Source organism: Mastigoproctus giganteus, chromosome 5, assembly GCF_048544385.1.
Source record: "Mastigoproctus giganteus isolate SK-2022 chromosome 5, ASM4854438v1, whole genome shotgun sequence".
Classification (NCBI taxonomy): domain Eukaryota; kingdom Metazoa; phylum Arthropoda; class Arachnida; order Uropygi; family Thelyphonidae; genus Mastigoproctus; species Mastigoproctus giganteus.
The window spans coordinates 84943902-84967108 of NC_143579.1; the positions used below are offsets into that span (position 1 = coordinate 84943902).

General features: G+C 38.0%; 1 protein-coding gene across 2 annotated transcripts in view; it reads left to right on the forward strand.

Moving 5' to 3' along the window:
- Positions 1–4779: 4779 nt before the first annotated feature.
- Positions 4780–23207, forward strand: part of LOC150085535 (F-box only protein 8-like) — an 86210-nt gene continuing 67782 nt past the window's right edge. For both annotated transcript variants that reach the window (XM_090373316.1, XM_090373317.1), the window contains exons 1-2: positions 4780–4964; positions 21166–21580. In XM_090373316.1, coding sequence (XP_090229442.1) covers positions 21570–21580 — 11 coding nt within the window. In that variant the 5' untranslated portion in view covers positions 4780–4964; positions 21166–21569. The remainder of the gene's footprint in view (positions 4965–21165; positions 21581–23207) is intronic.

A 23207-nucleotide genomic window follows, 5' to 3' on the forward strand; every position in this document is an offset into this window, starting at 1 on the left:
CTGTGACCTGTTAGCAAGAAAGTTGTGTACAGGCCGGGAGAGAACCATGAAGGAGACTTGGGTATACCTTGTTGATATGTGGAATAAATTTCCTAGTGGTATCTCCTTTAGTAGAGTTAGCCCATCTATCTTGCCATATCTGCTGTAAATGGAGGCTAAGGTGCTTCTTTTCAGCAATCAAGTTATTAGTGGGATCAATGGTGTGGTCCATGAACGTCACCGATGTGCCTTTTGATAGTTAGTAGAGGAGCCCGCAACGTATCACCTCCAGGTCCAAAGGAAGGGTTCCTGCCAGCACCTGAAGGGCATCAGTGCTGACAGTATGGCAGGCCCTGGTAATGGTGAGGAGGATAAATATTTGACTTACAGTTGAATACAGTATGTCGGCTTCACGAGAAACAGCTGGCACACTTGCGCTACCAAATGGAGATTGACTTGATAAATGCACGACAGCCATAGCCACATCTTCAACACGAGAGGAGTCCACACGTTTTCGACCTGGTTGAACACCAAGCTGTCCTGTCTCTTCAAATTTCGAAATCATTTTGCTGACAGCACAAACAGTCATCGGTCCACGTGGGCCTTATGCGCTTCTGACGCCGGAATTCTCTGATAGCCCCAGCTGCATTGTTACTGATCTGATAGTACAGCTTCACTAATAGCGCCTTATTCTGCAACGTTGTTGGCATTGCTGCTGTAGTGCAGGCAAACATCTACCGTATGATTTCGAAGAGACTGCTTTGCTTCTATACAGTACAATAGAGCTGAGTAGTAGCTCAGAGGCAATAACTTAAGATTATTACGTTATCTGCACAATCGCAACTAAGATAATTACGCGCCATACAGTGACACAGCGTAATACAGCGACAAATTTTGCAACTTTTTTTTTTTTTTAATAAATGTCGAGCGCATTCTTTATTGTACCTGTTGTTCAAATTTCTCTTGAACTCGCACCAGAGCCTTCTACATAGGGATGCTTTAATTTTTACAACCCTGTATGTATATATAACCCGAAACAATTTTAACAAGAGTAATAGCCAATTCTTCCTGTGAATCATTCATTTGACAATGAATACACCCATTAACTTATTTATAAATCACTTAGTTCTGAACCCCGCTAAATTCAAATTTGTTTGTTACTGCGTTTTCATGTTGACACTTGACTTCGTGAGGTTATCGTTGTAGGGTTTTACGTGCATCAGTGACTTTAGGCCATACTGCAAAGTACATCTCCAGTCCGTGGGAGGTCCCCACGCACTGGAGATGTACAAATGTATCCCCAATTCACAAAGGGGAAACGAAGGTTGACACGAGTAATTACAGACCAGACAGTTTAACTTCTGTTCCACGTAAAATAATGGAATCACTGGTTAAAGATGCATTGCAGGATCATCTACACAAGGCTGCAGTAATAATTCAGACACAGCATGGGTTTGTTAATGGAAAGTCTTATCTGACAAATTTGATTGGCTATTATGATGTGGTTACAAAGGAACTGGATGCAAAAAATAATTTTGATATCATATACTTGGATTTCAGGAAATCTTTTGACACTGTTGCGCATGGAACACTACTGTACAAATTGGAGCAGAATGGTATTAAGGGTAAATTGCTACATTGGAAAAAAGGATGGATCATTGGGAGAAGACAGAGGGTGTCTTCTCTGTCTTCTCCCAAAGGAAAAAAGGATGGTTAAGTGGGAGAAGACAGAAGGTGGTAATCAATGGGTGCTGCTCTTCGTGGACTAATGTTATTAGTGGAGTCCCACAGGGTTCGGTGTTGGGTCCACTGTTGTTTTGTATATTTATCAATGATATTGATGAAGGTATATCAGGCTTAATGTCGAAGTTTGCAGATGATACAAAAGTTGGCAGGGTTGTTAATGACAGTAATGGCAGCGTGCTACTGCAACAGGATCTAGATAATTTGGGCAGATGGGCTAAGAAGTGGCAACTGAAGTTTAACCTTGACAAATGCAAAGTACTGCATGTGGGTAGAAGTAACCCCAGAGAAACGTACCAACTGTGTGGTACTACACTTAAGGTGGTAGAAAATGAAAAAGACCTGGGAGTAATTGTGCAGTCAGATATGAAGTTTTCTGAGCAATGCAGCAGGCTGCCAGGGCAGGTCATGGGGTTTTGTCAATGATATATAGGAATTTTGCTAGCAGGGAAAAGGAGGTGATTGTCCCTCTCTGTAAGGCAATGGTCAGGCCACGCCTTGAGTACTGCGTACAGGTCTGGGGGCTTCATTTTAGGAAGGATGTAGATTTGCTTGAGCATGTGCAAGGAAGGGCAACAAGATTGGTGAGGGGAATGAAGGGATGCTCTTACCAAAAATAGGCTTACGTTCTGTAAATTGTAGTGGCTGGAGACTAGTCACCTGCTAGGATATCTGACTGAGGTGTATAAGGCCTTGAATGGGTTGAGCACGCTGAATTCTGATGGGATTCTTCCACTTGTTCAGATTACGAACCTAAGGTGACATAAATTCAAATTAAGGAAAAACAGATGTAGAATAGATGTGCGGAAATTTGCCTTTAGCCAGCGGGTGGTTAATTGCTGGAACAAACTTCCATCTGTTGTTGTGGAAGTTGATAGGTTAAATAAATTTAAGGAGGAACTGGACAAACATTTAGAGGGATTTGTTTTTAATTTTTTTTTTTTTTTTTTTTTTGCCACTACTACTACTACATTATGTGTGCTCTCTAGCCGATTTGCCTGCTTGTTGTACGGAAAACGAGTTTCCGTTAGAAAAAGTATACATACAACGCTCACCTAAAACCAACGAACTCTGCCACGTTGTGAAAAAAGCCCGTAAAAGTTCCTCGCAACATTGACGTTGACGGTATTTCAAGCTGGACAGTTCACAACTGGTGTGGGGAGAACTGTGTCAATATGCAATATGCTACCAGCTAGAGCCAACATTAGGACATAATTCTGCCGCATTTGAAAGAGCCCACAAAAGATTACTCTCTTAAGGAATTCTAGCCGAGGCCTGGAAAGACAGGAAAAAGGTAAGAAGAAATGGTATTGATGCGTTGCGTCTTCGCGATAGTATAGTGGGTATAATCACCAACCTCCTCACAGCGGATGGAAACTATTTGTTTTAGTGGTGGGAAATGGTGCCAGAAAAAATGCTTATAAGGCATCAACCAAAAAAAAAAAAAAATACCATTTATTCTGCCTGTGGTTTCTAACAGTTTGCCTAGTTCGTTCTTGAATTTATTCAAAACTATGCACTTCCACAACAACAACAGATGGTAACTTGTTCTGGCAATGAACCACCTGCTGCCTAATGGCAAACTTCCATACATCTATTCTGCAACCATGCTTCTTGGATCGGAATTTATATTTCCCTCATTTGTGTAGTCTGTGAAAAAGGAAGAGTCTCGTCAACATTGAGTTTGCTCAATCCATTGATGGCCTTAAACACCTCAATTAGATTTCCTCACATATACTTAATCTCCAGACACTGCAATTCGCAGAACTAAAGCTTTTCTTGGTAAGAGTACCCATTTGTTCCTCTCAGCGATCTAGTTGCTCTTCTCTGTACCCGTTTCAGTAGCTGTACTAAAATACTTCATAAAAATCTTTCAAAATTGACGCCTCCAGACCTATATGCAGTAAGTACCCAAGTTGTGACCTGGCTATTGCCTTATATAATGGGGCAGTCGCCACTTTATCCCTACTAGCAAAATTTCTATATATATTGACAAAAACCCACAAGCAGGCAACTTATCTGCACTGCTCAGAGAACTTCATATTTGAATGCACAACTGTCCCAGGTTGTTTTCATTTTCTACTACCATGATTGTAGTACCACATACTTGGTACTTTTCGCTATGGTTACTACTACTCATGTGCAGTACTTTGCATTTGTCGATGTTAAATTTCAGTTGCTATTTCTCAGCCCATCTGCCTTTTTCTAGATCTTGTTGCCTTAGCATACGGTCATTACTGTCACTAACCACCCTGCCAACCTATCATCAAACTTAGACATTAAGACTGATATACCTTCATCAATTTCATTAATATATAGAGAAAAGAACAATGTGCCGAGCATCGAACCCTGGGGGATTCCACTAATGATATAAATTCAAGAAGAGCAGTGTCCATTGATAACCACTCTCTGTCTATTCATACTCAACTGTTCCTTTATCCATAGTAGTAACTTGCCCTTGAATGACGTACAAGAGGACTTAAGGAACATGAAGATCATGAGAATAAGAAGTTGGAGAAGTTTGACTTCTGTCAGGGCTTACTGGTGGACCATCGTTGAGAAGGCTAAAACCCACCCGGGGTTATAACTTCATATTTATCCTCCTGAATCGCAAATTTTTCTTCCCCTAAAAGAGGAAACCGACCAAAAGACGCATGCAATTTATGGACATAATACACTTGGTTGGATTAGTTTGTTCTCGAGTAACTCTTAATGACAGTCCCCTCTCCCCTCCGCTTGATGCGATGCTCCTGGTTTCCGGCACAGAAGGGGAACTAAAAACGTTTGACAGATAGTTATCATATAGTTATAAAAAAAAACGTTGGATTTTTCTAATATAGTCATGCACCATGTCCCAAAGTGTGATTGTACCATCTTGTTTGTTAAAGAACAGCGGTTGTAATCACTAGTGCTGTACCCGAAGTCACGTCAAAACAAAAATCTTATGAGTTTTGAACGATTATGGTAGCATTACTATTATGGTAGCATTACTATAATTAATTATTGAAGAGTCCTCTATCGGCGATTAATGACAATCAATGAAAGAAATATGGAGGTTTCGTCGAGGGTGTGGTGGAAATCCGTTTTAATTTATGTTGTTGTGTATCTTTTGTGTGAATAACTTGTGATGTTCAATATGGTGGATAGGGAAGGTGCATTAAAATGTGCTGTGTATTTTATGAACCTGTCTCAATGTAAACGATGTTTAAATTATTCAACGATGATAACAACAGTGCAATATGGTAATGGAATTTTTTCCTTTATTTGCATATACTGTATTAAAATTTAGCAGAACTGTATTGGATTTTAGCCGAACAGTGTTGGCACTACAGAATGTGTTGATAATGAAATATTCTATGTGTGTTAATGCAGTTGAATAAAATTTAAAGTAATAGGATATACACCAAAATGTTAAGTAATATAGATGTAAGGCCATTCTTTACATCTCATATATTATTCGTTTCAGATAGCGTCATCGTCAATTGGCAAATGCTAAATATGGCCAAAAGTATTCTGGCAACCCTCCATGAATATTTTGAACTGTGCAAAAGATTCTTAGTTATCTGTATCGGCCAAACCCGGTGAAAGTATATCAGGCTTAATGTCTAAGTTTGCAGATGATAGAAAGGTTGGCGACTGTATGCTGCTATAACATGATCTAGAAAAAGGCCAATGACTAAGAAATGGCAACTGAAATTAACATTCACAAATGCAAGGCTCTGCATATGAGTAGTAGTAATCTCATATTAACATGACAACTTTGGTACTATACTCAGGCCAGTGAAAATGACTGGGGTAATTGTGCAGTCAGATATGAAGTTCTCTGAGCAGTGCAAGCTGGCTGCCTGCTCATGGAGTTTTGTCAATGATATACAGGAATATTGCCAGCAGGGGTAAGGAAATGATTATCCCATTGTATGAGGCAATGTTCAGGCCACATCTTGAGTACTGCATACAGGTCTGCAGACCTCATTTTAGGAACGATACAGATCTGCTGGGATGGGTGTAGAGAAGGGCAAGGGAACATAAGGGTGGTTTTACCAAGGAAGTCTTCATTTGTACAAATTGCAGCATGTAGAGACCAGATACCTGCTAGCCGATCTGATTGAGGTGTTTAAGGCTTTGAGTGGATTGAGCAAGCTCAATTCTAATGACATTCTTTCTCTTGCCCAGAGTATACACATGAGTGGGCATAAATTCAACTTGAGGAAGGATAGATGTATAGAGGTTTGCCTTCAGCTAGCAGTTGGTTGATTGTTGGAACAAACTTCCATCTGTTGTTGTAGATGTGGGTAGTTTGAATAAATTCAAGGAAGCAAATTATTTCAGATGATGGACAGGTGACGTGGGATTTTTTTTTTTTTTGGCTGAAGCTTCATAAGCTTGCTTACTTGCATCACATGCCACTACTACTAATAATAATAATAATAATATGTAGCCCTAGGGAAATAGACCCTCCTCCTGGTTACTTCATTATAGAATATCACAACTTTGGAGGAAGGGAGAGGTGGTCTGCCCTCTGTTTCCCAATTCCAGAATTCATATTGCCTGACAGAATACGTCTCATGAGTTTGCACTTTATGTCAGTGGTCATATGTGAGATTACAAAAACAGCTTTGCTGTTTTTTTCTAACAGTATGCCTTGAGTTTGATGATTAAGATATTACTGGAATCATGATGTAGGCAAAAACCAACATTTTGAAAATCATTTTCCCCTATAAAATAGTATGTTTGGGTTACATTCTGGATCATACTGTGGCAGTTTTTCTCCTCCCCTCCCATTTCCTCAAGGAAGAACTACTTAAAGTTTATTTTACAGTACTGCAATATAACTTATGGAAAATGATAACCATGATTAATAGTAGCAACTTCAAAAATGTACAAACTGTTCATCATCTTATGCACACATTGCATGAACTGACCTTTAGCAGTTTTTGCCATTCTAAATTTAATTTCATCCTTGAAAATAATGTCACATGCTTTTGTTTACAAAATCTTATAACTGAATTCAGAGGGTCCTTGGTATATGTCGTTAATTAATTAGGGACGATAAACTCAATATACATCGTATACATTCACACTTACATTGTTTGAACAGGAATGTACATGTATATTTCCCTCGAATCTTCTCATTCTCCTTCTGTATTTAAATTCATAATTATGTATTGTATATAAAATGTAAAAATATATACAGTATGTAGCATTAGTAGAGGCATTTGATGCAAGAAAGCAAGCTTATGCAGCATCAGCCAAAAAAAAAAAATAAAGTAAAATAAATAAATAAAAAATAACCACTTCCACTTCATCCCTCTGTTCATTCGAAATACCTGTCCAGCTGAGCCTTAAACTTATTTAGGCTATCAACTTCCACGACAAGGGATGGAAGTCTGTTCCACCTACCAACCACCCGCTGGCTAAAGGCAAATTTCCGCACATCTATCCTACGGCTGTCTTTCCTCAATTTGAATTTATGCCCTCTCAGGTGATTATTCTGAGCAAGAGGAAGAACCCATCAGCATTGAGCATGCTCAAACCATTCAAGGCTTTCTACACCTCTACCAGATCACCTCGCTGGTGCCTAGTCTCCAGACACTAATTCGCAAAACGTAAGCCTTTCTTCGTAAGAGCACCCCTTTGTTCCATTTACTAATCTTGTTGCCCTTCTCTGTACTCGTTCCAGCATCTCTACATCCTTCTTGAAATGAGGCCTCCAGGCCTGTATACAGTACTCTAGGTGCGGCCTGACCATTGCTTTATACAAGAGAATAATCACCTCCTTATCCCTGCTAGAAAAATTCCTATATATCATTGACAATACACCATGAGCTACTCTTGCAGCCTGTCTGCACTGCCCAGAGAACTTCATATCTGCCTGCACAACCATCCCCAGGTCCCTTTCATTCTCCATCACTGTCAGTGTAGTACCACAGAGTTGATACGTTGCTCTGGGGTTGCTGTTTCCCATATGTAGTACTTTACATTTGTCAATGTTAAACTTCATTTGCCACCTCTCAACCCATCTGCTCAACCTTTCCAGATCCTGTTGCAGCAGCATAGTGTCAGTAGTGTCCTTGACAACCCTGCCAACCTTCGTATCGTCTGCAAACTTGGACATCAAGCTTGATATAACATCATCAATATCATTTATAAATACAGAGAACAATAAAGGACCCAATACTGAACCCTGAGGGACTCCACTAATAACATTAGTCCACGATGAGCAGTGTCCATTAATTAACACTCTCTGTCTTCTGCCACTCAACCATCCCTTTATCCCTATCAGTAATTTGCCACCAGTGCCACACTGCTCCAATTTGCGCAGCAGTCTTCCATGTGCAACAGTATCAAAAGCCTTTCTAAGATCCAAATATATAATAAAGTCATTCCCTGCATCCAATTCTTTTGTGACTACATCATAGTATCCAATCAAATTGGTCAGGCAAGACCTTCTCTTAACAAAACCATGCTGTGTCTGAACTATAACTGAATTCTTGTCAAGATGATCCTGCAGTGCTTCTTTAACCAGTGCTTCCATTAATTTTCCTGGAACAGAAGTTAAACTCACAGGTCTATAATTACTTGTGTCAGCCTTTGATCCTCCCTTGTGAATTGGGGTCACATTTTCACATCTCCAGTCCATGGGTACTTCCTTTGCTGCCTCCTTTAATATAACTGGATAGATTCCATCCACAACAGGTGCCTTTCTTCTATTTATCTTCAACAATTTCTCCTCCACTTTACTCTCAGTTATTACAAGATTGTAGCTTACTGCTACAGTTGAATACACCTCTGGCATTCCCCTCGCTGAATAACTCCTCATGTGTGAATGTCGATGCAAAATATTCATTTAGTTTGTTAGCTACCTGAGCAGGGTCATCAACAGTTGACCCATCGATATCAAGTGGACCAATCTGATTCATCCCCTTCCTTCTAGAGTTTACATAAGTAAAGAACTCTTTGCTGTTTTTCTTCACATCCCTTGCCAAGGATCTCTCGTAATCTGCCTTCGCCTGCCTAACCTCCTTTGTAACTTGGTTACAGATCAACTTGTATCTATCATAGGTTTCTGTGTCACGTGCTAATTTGTATGTATCCCATGCATTTTTCTTCTCTGCCATATGCCTCATTAGTTCATCTGACATCCATTTTGGCCTAAACCTTGAACAATATTTCTTAGTTGGTATGTAAAGCCTAGTAGCTTGCAAGATAAGTTCTTTGAATGCTTCCCATTATGAATTTGCTGTTGGTAACATCATCAGTTGATCCCACTGTATAGAATTTAAATACTGTCTCAGTCCATCGTAGTCGCCTTTACGAAAGCAATACCCCTTCCCTTTACCCCTAATGGTAGTTACCTCTTTGAGTAACTCCAACTTCAGAACACTGTGATCACTGCCACATAGTGGTTCATTTATCTGCAGATTCTTAATGCATGAAGAATCACTACTGATAATCAAATCAAGAGTATTACTCCCTCTAGTTGCCTCCCGAACATGCTGATGTAGAAAACAATCATCCAATAAATCCACAAAAGCCTTGCTAGTGTGTGAGTGACCAGCCCCCAAATTCCAGTCAATATCTGGGAAATTAAAATCCCCCATTATAAGACTCTCTGATTTACTGGCCCACTCTATTTCTCTGTACAGTTTCTTATTATACTCATCAGAGTCATTAGGCCTATAGCACACTCCTACTCTCAATTTTGATCTCCCAATGCTTATGTCACACCAAACTGACCCGACATTGCACTGTCCAGCGATGTCAACTGGCTTCACTTCCTTGGATTTTGTGTTTCTTAACTAATAGCATAACCCCTCCTCCCTTCCTATCCTGTCTATCCTTTCTGTAGACATTGTACTCCCCAAATTCCAGTTCTGCATTCCTTATATCTGTGTGACACCACGTCTCTGAAATCCCAACAATATCTGCCTTTGATGTTTTGAGCAACACCTCAAATTCATCACATTTATTTACTAAACTCCTAGCATTGGTGTACACGCAAGTATACATGCACCTGCTCTTCCTCTTAGCCACCCTAACACAACCCATGTGTTTACTTGTACCCCCATGATTCCCAGCAGTCTCTGAAATATCCTGCATCTTATTTTCCAGGCTGCTGCTCATTCCAATAGAAGCAGTGCAAGAATCACTTTCTCCTCTGCCAGTGGCTACTGTTAATCTATTAGTCCTTGTATCCCCCCAATCTAGCAGTTTTCCGACCCACCTAACCCTGCCTCGATAGCATCAACAAACATTCTTGCACCCTTTCTATTTAAGTGTATCCCATCCCTGTAGAAGCAGTCTCTCCTGTTAACAAGTACAGACCAGACTGAAAAAAATTCTACCCCTTGAGCCCTGCACAATCTTTCCAGGGCCGAATTGATCGACAGGGCTCTCATCATATACTCCCTTCTATCGTGTCTGGGCAGAATTGCAGACACTTTCAAATTCAACCCTAATTCACGACTTTTTTTCATCAGTGACCTGTACTTGTTAAGTAATTCCGCCGGTCTCCTACTCTTAATATCATTAGTGCCAACGTGTACAACTATATCACCTTTTGTGCCCTTAAAAGATGATATCCACTCTACAACGTCATCAACCTTTGCCCCTGGCAGACATACCCTGGTCCTGTTCCACCTATCCTTTTTACAAAGCATGTTTCCCGTTTCCCTGACAATAGTCACCAACAACTACTAGTTCCTTTGGGACCAGCGCATTCTGCCTTGGGGGTTGCCGCGATGACCAAGTGCAAGCTCTGGCATTGGTGTGGGCAGCTGAGAGCTTGATGGGCCCCTCACTTGTAATCCTTCGAGGGCATCCACCCTGTCCTTCAAGCTCTCATATAGGCCCATAACAACGCTGAGTTGTCGCCTGATTTCCTTACACTCCTTGCATCGCGCACATACAAAGACATCCCCCATGGCAATATCATGTCCCATATCTGACTGCTCCGCAAACATCAAGCAAATAGTGCATCTTAAAAGGCTGTGATTCAGAGGGCAACTGCCCCCCCCCTCAGTTCTCCCCTGAGCCACAGCATTCCCATTAGCTTGAGTCTTTTGCTTTGCTGCTCTGGTTTGAGTCATGATTTCGATTTACTTTCAATAAAATTTCAATTTCAGTATAAAATTAAATCCTAAACTTGTATCCCAACACAGTTATAACGCTATATTTATGTTTCAGTAACGAGTGTTATCTACGAGTGTTATCTACGAAATATTTATGTTTCAGTAACGAGTGTTATCTAAGAAATATTTATGTTTCAGTAACGAGTGTTATCTACGAAATATTTGTTTCAGTAACGAGTGTTATCTACGAAATCCCTTTATATAACTTCTGTATCAAGGTATGTATTAATTATTTATTTTTACTAATTATTTATGTTACGTAACCTAAGTGGTTATATGTATAGTTAAAAGTACAATTTAATTGCCAATGAAGTTCGACAAGATTAATAGATTTTACTGATTAATTTTCCCGTAACAATGGCGGCTATTTACGAACGGTAAACACGTGGATTTGATACCCTTTCCGATACTAAGTAATACCTACAAAATCTCTATCTAAGTTACTTTAAACTTAAGTACCATAAATAGGAATATAAAGCTACTCTAGAAAATAAGTTAATATGTCAATTTAAACTAGTAAAGCAGAAAATAAATCAGAAAAAACTTCTCTGTTCCAAGAGCGGCAGAAAGGCACTGTATCAAAACATAAGTACAGCAATAAATATGTATTAATTTTAATACAACAAATAAATTTTACAAAACTGTATAGCCATCACTGTATACCATTCAGTACTGTAAATCATAATTTTAGAGAATACATAATGAAATAAAAATATAAATAGTAAATTCTAGAAAATAAGCAATAGAACTTTCTAGAACAATGCACAGTAGGTCCGTGAAGTCACATGCCACCACTTGTGTACCCACTGTCCAGTTCCATGTTGTTTTGTGAGTGAAGAGGTGCCGTGCATATATATCTAAAAATATTTTACTAATACTTCATCATGAGTGGAAAATATCCAAGAAAGTTGCTTAGTGCAATGAAAAGGCGACATAATGTGACTTAAGATGTTAAAATAGGGGTGATTAAGCAATGTAGAAGTGAAACAGCTGTTGATATTGCTTGGTGTCTTGACTTACCGCCAACAACATTGCATATGATTATCAAAATGCAGGGAAGATAATGAGCAAAGCATGGTATATAACCCAACATTCTACAATTAAAATTACCAGGCAGAGGAGTAGCATTATGGAAAAAATGGAGAAGTTGCTTTCAATGCGGCTTGAAGATTTGCACAAGCAAAATACTCCAGTAAGTTTTGCTCTTATATGGGAGAAGGCCCTCAGCCTCTATGATTTAAAAGTAAGAGAGTGTGTTTAGCTTTAGCAAGTGAAACTTTTAGTGTGAGTCGTGGCTGGTTTCATAGGTTTCAACCCATTATGAATTTAAAAATGTGGGAGTACAAGATGAGTCAGCAAGTGCAGACACTGAAGGGCATCTGCATTTGCGCAGACTGTCTAGGATTGTAAAGGAAGGTTACAACTCTAGACAAGTTTTTAATTTGGATGAAACTGGCCTCTACTGGAAGAGAATGTACATTTCAATCCATGAAAAAAGTGCCCTAGGATTTAAGTCCTCCAAAGACCACTTAACACTTTTTCTTGGGTGGAATGCAAATGGAGGAAAGAAGCTTAAGCCACTACTCGTGTATCACAGTGAGAATCCCAAGGCCATGACAAATTATATGAAACTTCAAATTGCTTATACTGAAGTTTTTCTTATCTATTACTGAACAAAAATGCCTAATTTTGAGTTTTGCATCAGATAAAATTGAAAATTTATTGTAAAGATCCTTATAGAGAGCTTTTAATGATTGTTTTAATAACCCTGATAAAATAGAGTATTTCATTAAGCCTTTTGATCTTTTATGAATGATTGTTGTATTGTTGAGCTAGTTATTGTCAGTGACTATTGTCAGGGAAGTGGGAAATACAAGGGGGTATCAAGAAGTTCGTACCGTGACCTAGATAAAACATCAGTAGGAAGATGCCGTTTTTAATATAAGTTGTCTACATATTTAATAACTAACATGTGAAATTTCATTCCCATAGGTGAACATACACCAGAGGTGGAACCCGAGGAAGTATCTAGCAGTGATCAAGTTCCTGCATTTGCAGGGCAAGAAGCTCAGGAAATTGACGAAGAAATTAAAGCTGTGTATGGGCAGAATTGTCCATCCTATGACACTGTAAAAAAGTGGAAATGGGAGTTCCAGTGTGGTCATACAAGTGTCTTTGACAAGCCAAGAGAAGGAAGGCTATCAACATCCACAGACAGTGAGACAGTTGCAAAGGTTGAGCAGCTGGTGCCGAGTGACAGACAGACATGTGAATTCATTTCATCACAAATGCAGTGGGAATTAGTTATGGGTCTGCCCACAGCATTTTACATGATCATCTGCACTTGTTTCATTTGCCTTTGCAGAAGCAATGTCAAATGCAATGTTTTTGTCAACTGTTGGATTTGTGTAATGCGAATTTTGAGCATTTTTTGATCGGTTGGTGACAAATGATCAATGCGGGTGTATCGGTATGATCCTGAGACTCAGTAAGTCACCAATGGAGTGGAATCATGGTTTCAGGTAAAAAGTGTGGACTTCTATGATCAAGGCATTAAGAAACTGATCCATACATACGACAAATGTGCTACTGTACATGGAGAGTACATAGAAACGTATTAAAGTTCCTGTGAAGTTTCGGCGCCTCCGTAGCCAGGTGGGAAGGAGCAGCAGTGCATAGCACACGCTTCTTGATTAGACCGGGGTTCGAGCCCGTCGCCACCAAATATGGAGGATGCGGAAAGGTCAGGGAATGACCACCGCATATCCCGGAGCAATATGGCCTTAGTTGCTAATGCTCCTAAAAACCAAAACAACAAACAACAACAACTGTGAAGTTTCACCTTTCTAGGGTTAGTATTTCTAGGTAAGGGTACAAACTTTTTGATACCCCCTCATATGTTATGCAAAAAGGTTAGGTGAAATAGGACCAGGGTATGTATGCCGGGGCAAAAGTATATAGTGTTGAAGAGCAGATATCATCTTTTAACGGCATAAAAGGTGATATTGTTGTACATGTTGACACTAATGATATTAAGAGTAAGAGATCTGATGACTTACTTAACAGGTACAGGGCAATGTTGGCAAAAAGTTGCAAGTTAGGATTGAATTTGGAAGTGTCTGACATTGTGCTCAGACATGGTAGGAGGGAGTATATGTTGAGAGCCTTGTCAATCAATCTGGCCCTGGAGAGAATGTGCAATGCTCATGTGATAGAAGGGGCGCAAGAAAATTGCTGGTGATATTGAGGCAGTGATAGGTGTCAGAATACTGCTAGCTTGGTGGGATACACAGATTAATAGTTTAACTAGAGCCACAGACAGAGGTGAAAGTGATCCTTGCATTAATACATGCATCAGCCTAGAAAGCATTGTGTCTGGAATCTCAGGCCCTGCTTTGGGTCACCTTGAAACAAATGAATGTGGGCTGTGCTAGGGTAACTAAGAGTAAGAACACGTGCATGTATTCATGCATGTACACTAATGCTAGGAACATCATAAATAAATTTGATGAATTTGAAATACTGATTAAGTCGTCAAATGCAGACATTTAGGAATATCAGAGATGTGGTGTCACTCAGACATAAGTGTTGCTAAATTTGAATATGGGAAGTACAATGTATATAGGAAGAACACACAGACAGGACTGCAGAAGTGGAGGGGTTATGCTCTTTGTTAAGAAAAATTCAGCTTTGTGTGATATAAGTGCTGGGAAAACAAAATTGAAAGTAGGAGTGTGTCAAAAGCCTAATCACTGTGATAAATATACTAAAGAGCTATACAGGGAAATAGTGGGCCAGCAAATCTGAATTTCTCATAATGAGTGATTTTAACTTTCCAGGTGTTGACTGGAATTTGTGGGTTTGTCACTCAGACTATCACGACTTTTGTGTATTTCTTGTATGACATGTTTTCTACAGCAGCAGGTTAGGCAACAAAAGGAAGCAATACTCTTGATCTGGTTATCAGCAGTGATTCTTCATGCTTTAAGAATCTGTAGGTAAAAGTCCTACTGGTTGGCAGCGATCAGTGTACTAATGTGGAATTTAATTAAAAACAACTACTGTCAAGGGTAAAGGGAAAGGTTTTGCTTTCTTAAGGTGCCTACACAGGCCTCAGACAGTTTTTAAATTGTGTGCAGTGGGATCAACTGATGATACCAATAACAAATTGTAATTGGGAAGTATTCAGGAAATTAATCAAAGAAAAGCTACTAGGCTTTTCGTACTAAAAAGAAATGCTGTTCAAGAGAAAGAAAATAACTCTTTCCCACCCTCCTATCCTGTGTCCTTTCTGTACAATCTCTACATACTAATTTACTGTCAAATCCTTGGAGTTTTGTAATACATGAGTTGCAAATCAATTTGTTGGACTCTTATTATATTTCAATTCTAAACTGACTGACAAATTGTCATGTCATAAGTTAAATGACTGGGAAATACCATTGAAACATAATGACAAAATGACCTTGGAATCAGAAGACAATTTACAAGTTGGTACTCGGCTACATGCACCCACAGATGAAGATGAAGCAGGACCTTTGCCAGTGAAATAAGAAGGATAAAAATGTGTTCATGAGTGGAAACCCCACAGGTTGAGGAGAATTCATAAGAATCAAATGAACAAACCACTGAACATCACTCTGAGGCAACTCTATGGACAGCTGGTTCTATCCTGGACAAAGTTGTTACAGCCAGATTGGGGCTAGAAAAATTAATGACCACAGAAACAGGAAAAACCACTGCAAATGTTAGAAGAGAGAATATAGAATATTGGACAGCTGTGGAACGGACATTCAAATTGATAATGAAGTTCTCAAAGCAAAATTAGAAACGAAGGAATCGAGTGGGAATGAACAAGACTCAGGCCTATGCCCAAGTACTTATAAGTAACCAATCAGCCCAAAAGATAGCCAAGAAACAAGACACATAGACAAATCAAGGAAAGGGCGACAATGTGATTATTATAAGACCAACAGAGGGAACCAGGCTTGATTCAAGGGAAGCTCTGAAACAGGCAATTGCTAAAAACCTGGAAGCACAGTTTAAAAATGTGAAGATTAAGACACTAAGGAAAATTAGAAATTAAGTATGGTCATTTAAATCACCACAAAAGAAGATACAGAAAAAAATAAGGAACAACCCTCTGGTCACTGACTGTAGTTTAAAGATTGATAAAGTAAAAACCAAAGGGCCCAACATCTTAATCTTTGATATAGATAAAGCCAAGAGTAAACAGAATATAACTGAAATATGCAAAAAAATATATACAGGAACACATGACAAAGGATCAACTAAAGTTTCAAGATCTATTAAAACTATAAATTACTAAACAAAGAATTTTCTCGGAAATACATTACAAAGTCAAGATTTGCCCAATACTGTAACTGGATAGCTGAGTTACTTCCCATGGTCTGGCAGATATTATCTAAACAGCAAAGAATCTATATAGGATGGGTTAGTCACTAGTATAGGAAGCACTTCCCAATACCCAACTGCTACTGACTCATATACTTCAGACACACGTGCACTCAGAATGAAAGCACATGCGGCCACTGTGCCATAAGAGGGCACGAGTACAGTATGTGCAAAAAAAGGGGTAGTTTGGGGTTGCCAACCTGTTCCTGTACTAGGACCCTGAAGATAGTTCTGGGACTGTTAGCAACCCCAAACTACCCTAGCACACTCATTTCCACTCATCCTCACATTACTTTTTACTGTTCTGACTCCCTACCTTTTATTTCTTGTCCGCGATTAGGTTTCGAAAGCAATATCAAGATGCTATTTTCTTGCTATATTTTCTTTTTTTGCCTTGTACAAAGTTCAGCATCTATTTTATGCTATTTTGTCAGTTATTCTTTCTCCCCTATACTGCATTTTCCTTAGTTTTGACGGCTGGCCCTTGAAAAAGATGTTAAAATCATTGGATTTGCAGCATTAAGTACTTTTTAGTATATTATTTTTTATATTGTTTTACATTTATTTTTGCAAGTACTAATTGATTTATTATTTGACTTCTATTTCCGGTGTTATTCCATGATTTCTACTTACGGTTTTATTATACTACCTACTCACTATTAGCCACATTAATATGTACTCCCTCCTATCATGTCTGTGCAAGATTGCAGACACTTAATTTAATCATGACTCATGAATTTTTCCCAACTATGCCCTGTACTTATTAAGTAAGTCTTAGATCTCCTAATCTTAATATCATTAGTGCCAATGTGTACAACAATATCACCTTATGTTCCCTAATCTTAAAATCATTAGTGCCAATGTGTACAACAATATCACCTTATGTTCCCTTAAAAGATATCTGCTCTACAGTATTATCAACTTTTGCCCCTGGGAAACATACCCCAGTCCTATTCCGCCTATCCTTTTTTGCACAATATATTTCCTGTTTCGCCGACAATAGTCACCTACAGTGACTACCTCTTTTTTGCAGGACCATTCTGCTTTGGGGACTGCCATTGTGTTGTCTGATACAAAAGTGGGGGGCCCTAGCATTGAGTTGGGCAGTGAGAGGTTTAATGGATCCCATTTTAATTCCTTCAGGGGCATTCACGCTGTTCTTCAATAAATGCTCATCAGAACACCAAGTTCACACCTAATTTCCTCATACTCCTTGCACTGAGCAGACACACAAAAACATCCCCCCCCCTGCCCTTGGCAGTATCATGTCCCATTCCAGAGAGTCCATTAACATCGCACAAACAGCACATTTCGTAAGGCCGTGATTCATAGGAGAATTATCCCCTTTAGTTCTCCCCTGAGCCACAGCACTCCCACTTCTTTGATTCCGTTGCTTTGCTGCTCTGGTCTGAGGCATGATTTCTATTTTTTCTTCCTTCCAAGAAACCCATACGCACCCAGCTGTTCAGTAATCTGTAAGTTTGTTTCAAATATGTCACCTTTGAGGCACAATGAAAATTTCTTCTCAAGTTTTGCACCTGTTAAATTGGGAAACGCTTCCCATATATAGTAGAATCCAATTTCTTCTTTATCCAGAACCTTAAAATCTGTGAATCTTCCAGTGTCTCGCACTGTGAGAATATGTGATGTATGAAACTGCTATAAAACAGTTTGCTGCATTCTTCCCTGAAATCAGGATTATTATAATAACCTAATCTTCTACAATTATTTATTTATTTATGGTCATTGGGTGCTTTCTACTCTACATAGTAGTAACCCAGGTCTATAATCATTCAAATATTCCTTTTATAATTACTCCAGTGTCTATTACTATTATACTATATATATATTGCAATATTGCATTGTAAGTTCTAAGTATACATTTGTAAGTTCTAAGTAATTATAATAGATAATAAATTTAACTAATGCCTACCTATGTGATTCGGACTTTCTAGCGTTTATTTGCCACAATTAAAACAGCAGAATTCTATCGCTCACTCTATATTTCTGTAACAATGGTAGCAGAAGTCAAACTGTGGCTTCTTATGCAATTCTAACTGCCAAGTAACAAACAAATAAACCAACTCAATCAGAGAATCTTAAATAATAACTACACTGCCAAATTTAAATCAAAAGTTATAGAAAAACAAATTTTAAGCAATAACGAAAGTTTCATTTAGCAGCTCTGAAAATGTTGCTTGTTCCACTGGTGCCTTAATCCCAGGATCCCTGTAGATTTTGGATGATCCAAACCTCACCAAATAATTCTGAACTTTTTGAAAGAAGCAACTCACCAAATCATTTGGCTTATTTTATTGTGGGTGATAAGTTTGTGTGTTTTTTACTCGAAAAAGTGTGTAAACTTATCCAAAACTTGTCTTCCTTTACTTGTAAAAGTCAATGTGTTAAATGACAAATTGTTTTACATGCCAGGTTCCTGTGGTATATCATTGTATTCTCGTTACATGTAATATAATTTATAACCTTACACCAGTATGTAAAAGTGACACAGAAATAAGTGACAGAATAAATTGTATTTTCAATTAAAAAATGCAATAATAATATTTACATGTTAAACAATATCACTCAATTTCTATGAGACAGTGGTGCTAAGCATGCATTCCATATGTGACTTAAATATAGGCATTACATATATGCACTCTAGTACAAAGTATTTTAACATTCACAGTTGCTTTTAAAATTAAAATTTATTATATGCTAATAATGATAGATAACAAAAGTTGTCTGAGTTAAAAAAAACTGTTACAGGAAGTTATAGTTCCACAATTGATCATAGCAGAGTGGTTAGTATTAATATGCTATTGGATTGCAATAGCACACATGTTTGAGTTGACTGTGGTTTGAAATGTGATTGTTAAACATAGTTACTGATTGTATTCATGTCCAAATTATTAGCTGTAAACTTGTCTGACCTAGTGATCATGCTGGATTATAAACAGAACGAACTAATGAGTGGTTTATGAAGATGTCTCAGGTGTTCCTTTAATCATAAAGTTCGCTTCTGCTGAGGTTTTAAAATTTTAGAATAAAATTTAGTGTTTTTTGTGATGACCTTTCTGAACTCTATACCCACCCTCGTGCACTTCCTAAGAAGGAAAAAAATCGAATCTCAGCTTCACTCTGATAATCTGCAAAATTCAGTGTTATTATTTTCACTCCAGACATTGAAAATCATGCTGTAAGAGAAAATCATGATCTGCCAAATGCAGTATATCTGTGAATCTTCCAGTGTCTCGCACTGTGAGAATATTATGACACTGCTATAAAACAGTTTGCTGCATTCTTCCCTGAAATCAGGATTATTATTTTTATTAAACTTAACTGCCTCCATATTACCAGTATCCTTTTTGTTTAGGTGTCTAATAGCATTCTAAAATCAACTAGGCTGCTGGGTGTTTTTTTTTTTAATCTTGACACAAATGAATGTGATACGTGGTTTTTCCACCTAGTTTGCTGGTCATTTTATCATAACTTTTGTGAAGCTCACATATGTTGTGCATGTATAAAGATTTATAAAGGTCACTACTACTTACAAGTAATGAAATAACATTACAGTGTATTTACAACAAAAGTTTACAATTAGATCAGGAAAGCCAAAGCAAATATTTCATAATATCTGACTTAAATCAGTCTTTCACTGAAAGTTAGAGCTGTTTTTCTGACATGTGTAAGCAACAAGTACATGATAGTGATACTCTTGTTTCTAAGTTATAAACAGGTTGCTTACAACATGAAACTTCTGTTAATATAAAGGCAAAGTTATATGGCATAAATAATATAAAACTTTTTACAGTGTGTTCACTGTTGTAGTTTGCATACATTTTTTATTCTGAAAACAGTCTATCACCACATATATTATATTGAGGGGTTTGTTGATGAAATTGTGTTGAGTTTCTGGTGGAGGAGGCATCTCCAAATCACATCCATACATGGTGGATCTTATAACAGATGCTAGATTGATATATGATGGGCACTTTTTATTTTTAGTGTTAATACCTTGCAATTTAGATGATTAAAAAATAGTGATCATGTTTCTTTGCTTCTCCCTCATGTCAGATCATGGGAATAATAAAAGGCAGCGACTAATACCTTGCAATTTAGATGATTAAAAAATAATGACCATGTTTCTTTGCTTCTCTCTCATGTCAGATCATAGGAATAATAAAAGGCAGAGACTTTTCTTACTGTTCCTCAACCTTTCAGCACAAGTGGGCACTTGTGTGGAACCATAGTTTATAGTGATCACTAAATTTCTTTCTGATATGCACAATATATGTCTTTTTAATAAATTCTGTAATGTTTTTCCTTTACTTTTTTTTATAACAAAGCTAACAAATTGTTTTGCTATACCACAAATACAGCTAAATGTGTGTGGATGATGCTGCTTCTTTTTGCCTTATTGCCCTACAGAATTTACAAACATGAAACAGTTTTACTTGGATATTTCCATATAAAGTAAAACAGTACAGAGAATAATAGCATCCTGGTAGTCTTCTATCTGCTTATAAACTAATACCATCTTCCAGTGTGCTTTCTCAACACTTCTGGAAGGGCCTCTGTTGTTCTTGGTCATACTAGAATCAGAGGTTGTCGATCTTATAATAATGAAAAGTGCACTATCAATTTTACATATTTTATTCAAAAAAAAAAAAAAATCTATATGTAATGGGGGGGGGGGGAAGTGGTGTTATTGTTGAACTTGTCACACACTACTTACAAAAGACAATTAGCCAGACCCCAAAACCATTATATTAAGACTTGTAATTTGAAGAATAACATGTTTTAATATTGTTGCTATTATTTTTTTGTCCTAGAGATTTGTTTTTACTTTGTAATTTATATTTATTAAACTTAATTGCTTTCTATTATATTTCAGATTGTTGATGTAACAGAATAATACGAACGTTAACATACCTTATGGAATGCTATGTAATTTAAATGAAAAAGCAAAAAGAGCAGCTTGTAAATGAAGAGGAAGCCAAGAAGGATGTCATTTCATGTAGCCTATAGTTGATATAGTCTATATTATTCTTCAAAAACAGCCATTCAGGTATTGGATATATCACATATTTACATTGATATGCTGCCATAAGTTTCACTGATTGCAAGCCCCTTATTGTATGTTATATTGTGGATATTTTATAAAAAAAAGACAAAATTGTAAATGAATTTTGCATTGAGAAACTCTCCTCAGGAACTTTTCTTTGTGAAGAAAGTGCAAAGATATAGGTACTACAAAGAAAAATCCTCAGTTTACAGAAATGAACATTTTAATTTGTGATGGTGACTAGGTGAGTACACTGTATTTTCATTATTTGTTCCAGTTTTATTTTAATAAAGTTGCTATTAATAAAAAGTTTCCTAAATTTTCTGCCGTTAATTTGATGATCATTACTCTAATTAAATACTGATCCACTTCCTTCCATCCATGTGAAATGTGTTTAATGTGTTTAAGCATAAGTCAAAATTCTGAAAAAAACTCACAAAACATAAGCAGTTCTTAAAAGCCATTGAATTAAAACAGAAAAAACCCATAAAAGATGGGGGGGGGGAATGCCAGATATAACATAACCCTTTCTTGAGTATGTACATACGTGGATCTATGTTTTTCATGTATGAGTGTAAGCACGAGATCTGGAGAATACATCATACATAGATCTGTTTTGAAATTCATTTCCAATAATGTTAATGTACAGATTGCCTTATAGATTTCAGCCTGTTAGTTGACCTCTATTCGTAGCTTTGAAAATTTAACTTAATCATGTATTTATTGTATAAGTTGACTTCTTTTTCTACAGTCATCTTTCACATCTTGTGTAGTGGTATATTACAATAAAATCTATGTTAAGAACCATTTATTTTTAATTTGGCTATTTCTGCTCTTTCTTTTAAAATTTAATTGTAAAATTTTATTACATGGGGAAACTTAGAAATTATAGACCTCTGAGGCCGACCCTTGGGGGTTTGTATACAAAGTGACCACTAACAAGCTGCCCAGAGGCGTGTTCGTATCAACCACAAAATTACCGAACAGTCTTTACACCAGACAGTGTGGTAAGGCATTGTCAATAATATTCTAGACACTACATTCCAGCAGCCTGTTGACCCACACACAACAGAACAGCTACATCTCAGCACGGAGAATAAGACATATCACACAACTGCAACTGAAGAACCCTTCACCCCAACCGAGCTCAACTTAGCTGCATCTAGAATCAGAAACAAGAAGGCTCTGGGCAGAGACATGCTCGATCCAGAAATTGTCCAGAAAGCCATTGAACTTATTCCCACTACCATACTCAACCTGTTAAACCACTGTCTCCACCAAGGATTCTTCCCCACACAGTGGAGGACTGCAATCGTTAGACTTATATTGAAGAATGCAACCAAGCCACGTGATCTGCCACAATCTTACCGGCCCATTGTACTGCTGCCAGTTTTCAGCAAACTTCTCGAACGGATGATCTCCCATAGAATAGAAGTCCACTACAATGACACTGGTCTCTCCACAATAGATGCACTGGAAACAATCATTGAAGCTGCTACCAAATGCAACTCCAAATACTTTCTACTAATCTTCTTCGACTTTGCTGGTGCCTTCGATTCCGTCTAGTAACCCAGCATCCTGGGCAGGCTCCGAGGGTACAAGTCCCAGAAAACTTATATAGATGCATCAAGACCTATCTCCAGGACCGGCAAGTCATCGTGTCTGCTCCCCACTGCAGCTTCAGACCAGTCTTCATGGGTCTGTACTGGGGCCTCTCTTCTGGAATCTGGTTCTGGATGATTTCTTGAACACCGAACTCAACAATGTACAGAACCAGGCCTATGCGGATGACCTGGTCATGCTCTTTTCTGCCAATAACAGAGCCCAACTGGAAGCAACTGCCAACCAGGCCATCTCTACCCTTCAAGCTT